This window comes from Sceloporus undulatus, chromosome 2, assembly GCF_019175285.1.
Source record: "Sceloporus undulatus isolate JIND9_A2432 ecotype Alabama chromosome 2, SceUnd_v1.1, whole genome shotgun sequence".
NCBI classification, from domain to species: Eukaryota; Metazoa; Chordata; class Lepidosauria; order Squamata; family Phrynosomatidae; genus Sceloporus; species Sceloporus undulatus.
Window position 1 is genome coordinate 24,919,485 of NC_056523.1, and position 1,671 is coordinate 24,921,155.

A 1,671-nucleotide genomic window follows, 5' to 3' on the forward strand; every position below is an offset into this window, starting at 1 on the left:
TTTCACACGATGTCATTGTTATACGAATGTTAACCCAAACGGAAAGTGGAGGGAAAGTAGACAATAGCAAAATTCCGAAATTAAAAAGGAGCAGCTTTTGTTTACTTTCTGTTCAGGTTAACACAGGTTTAACAACAACATGTGTGAAAACCAACCTGCTTTTGCAGGTTTTTTCTACCTTTTAAATCCCATTTTTGCATGGGGTTTCCCTGTGTGATAAACTCCACTGACAAGGTCTACTTCCTTAGATGCATGCAGTGAACTGGTGCCCAGCAAGGATCTCTATAAATTAGACTGTATGCATAGCCCTGGAAATGCAAAACTGTGGATATGAGATGAGGTGAGAAAGCGTGAGTGTCATGGTAATGTACTTACAGTTACAAAAAAATATTTTCTATTCTTGAAGCTGCAAGGTATCCCTTGAGAAGCTAAGGTGAAAAAAGACAGAGAGAAAGATGGGTCAGAATTGCAAGAAACACAAGATACTTACATACCCATACATCACTATATATTGGTGCTTCCACTCATTAGATTTCTATTTTTATTTTATATATTGGTGATGTTGAGTGCTTAATAAAGGTTTCTCGTCTGAATGTTCCTATATGAGTTAGAAATCCATTCCCAGATTAAACAATATCCAGAGAGATTCAGAGGTTCTTTAGCTGACAAGGGCTTTTATATTCTTCCAGTGGAGTGTATGCAATTTGAAAACTAGAGTTTGAAATTTTACTGTTGTTACCGAAGGCTTTCATGGCCAGCACCCATAGTTTTTTTGTGGTTTTTCGGGCTATGTGGCCATGTTCTAGAAGAGTTTCTTCCTGACGTTCCCACAGCATCTGTGGCTGGCATCTTCAGAGAATACCAAGCATTCTCTGAAGATGCCAGCCACAGATGCTGGTGAAACGTCAGGAAGAAACTCTTCTAGAACATGTCCACATAGCCTGAAAAACCCACAAAAAACTTTACTGTCATTCACAACAACCCCTCAATCCCATAACCTTTTTGAAGCTGGCAGTTTAAAAAAGTTACTTTTCTAAACTCTAATTATTTCAGTTTTGTACTGCATCTAACACACTGTTTTTGTTGTTTGGCACTTCAAGTAGATTCAAGTGGGGTATTTAGATCCTCATGTTGCTAATGCAGGCATCTTATTAAAAATGCAGAAATGCTTTCCTGTTCAGAGAGTCTGTTACCCATTTCTCAATTGCGAAAGAAGGGGATACTTATTTTCAAAGTCTGAGACATTATGACAAAGAAGTTCATGGGTTGGGTCTTTCTTCACTCAATATTTTTGGCTGGAATGGTATAAACCAAGTTTAAGAAGTTGTGTGAGTGAATGGATCGCTCCTGCTTCTTCAAATGCTTGATCAAGTCATTATTCGCTGGGTACCTCAGACCTGAGTTTTGGGAAAGAAGGAACAGATGAAAAGCAAAGTACAGGTAGAGTGAATGAGTAGTAAAATATGGGACTCGGGTCTGATTCCCTGGTGGGTTTTATCATCACAGTAATGGTAATGGGGAAGTTTATAATACAGTGTGTCCTCGCCTTACGCGGGGGATCCGTTCCGGATCCCGCGCGTAAGGCAAATTCCGCCTATGCTTGAGCTCCATTGGAAACAATGGGGCTCGTGTGCGGCGGCGCGGCGGCACGGGCGCGCGCGGGGCACACAG

General features: G+C 40.8%; 1 protein-coding gene across 1 annotated transcript in view; it reads right to left on the minus strand.

The window, feature by feature from the left end:
* Window positions 1–1,278: 1,278 nt before the first annotated feature.
* LOC121920314 (monoacylglycerol lipase ABHD6-like) overlaps window positions 1,279–1,671 on the minus strand; it is an 11,525-nt gene continuing 11,132 nt past the window's right edge. The window contains exon 6 of the mRNA XM_042447445.1: window positions 1,279–1,397. Within this exon, the coding sequence (XP_042303379.1) occupies window positions 1,279–1,397 (119 nt within the window). The remainder of the gene's footprint in view (window positions 1,398–1,671) is intronic.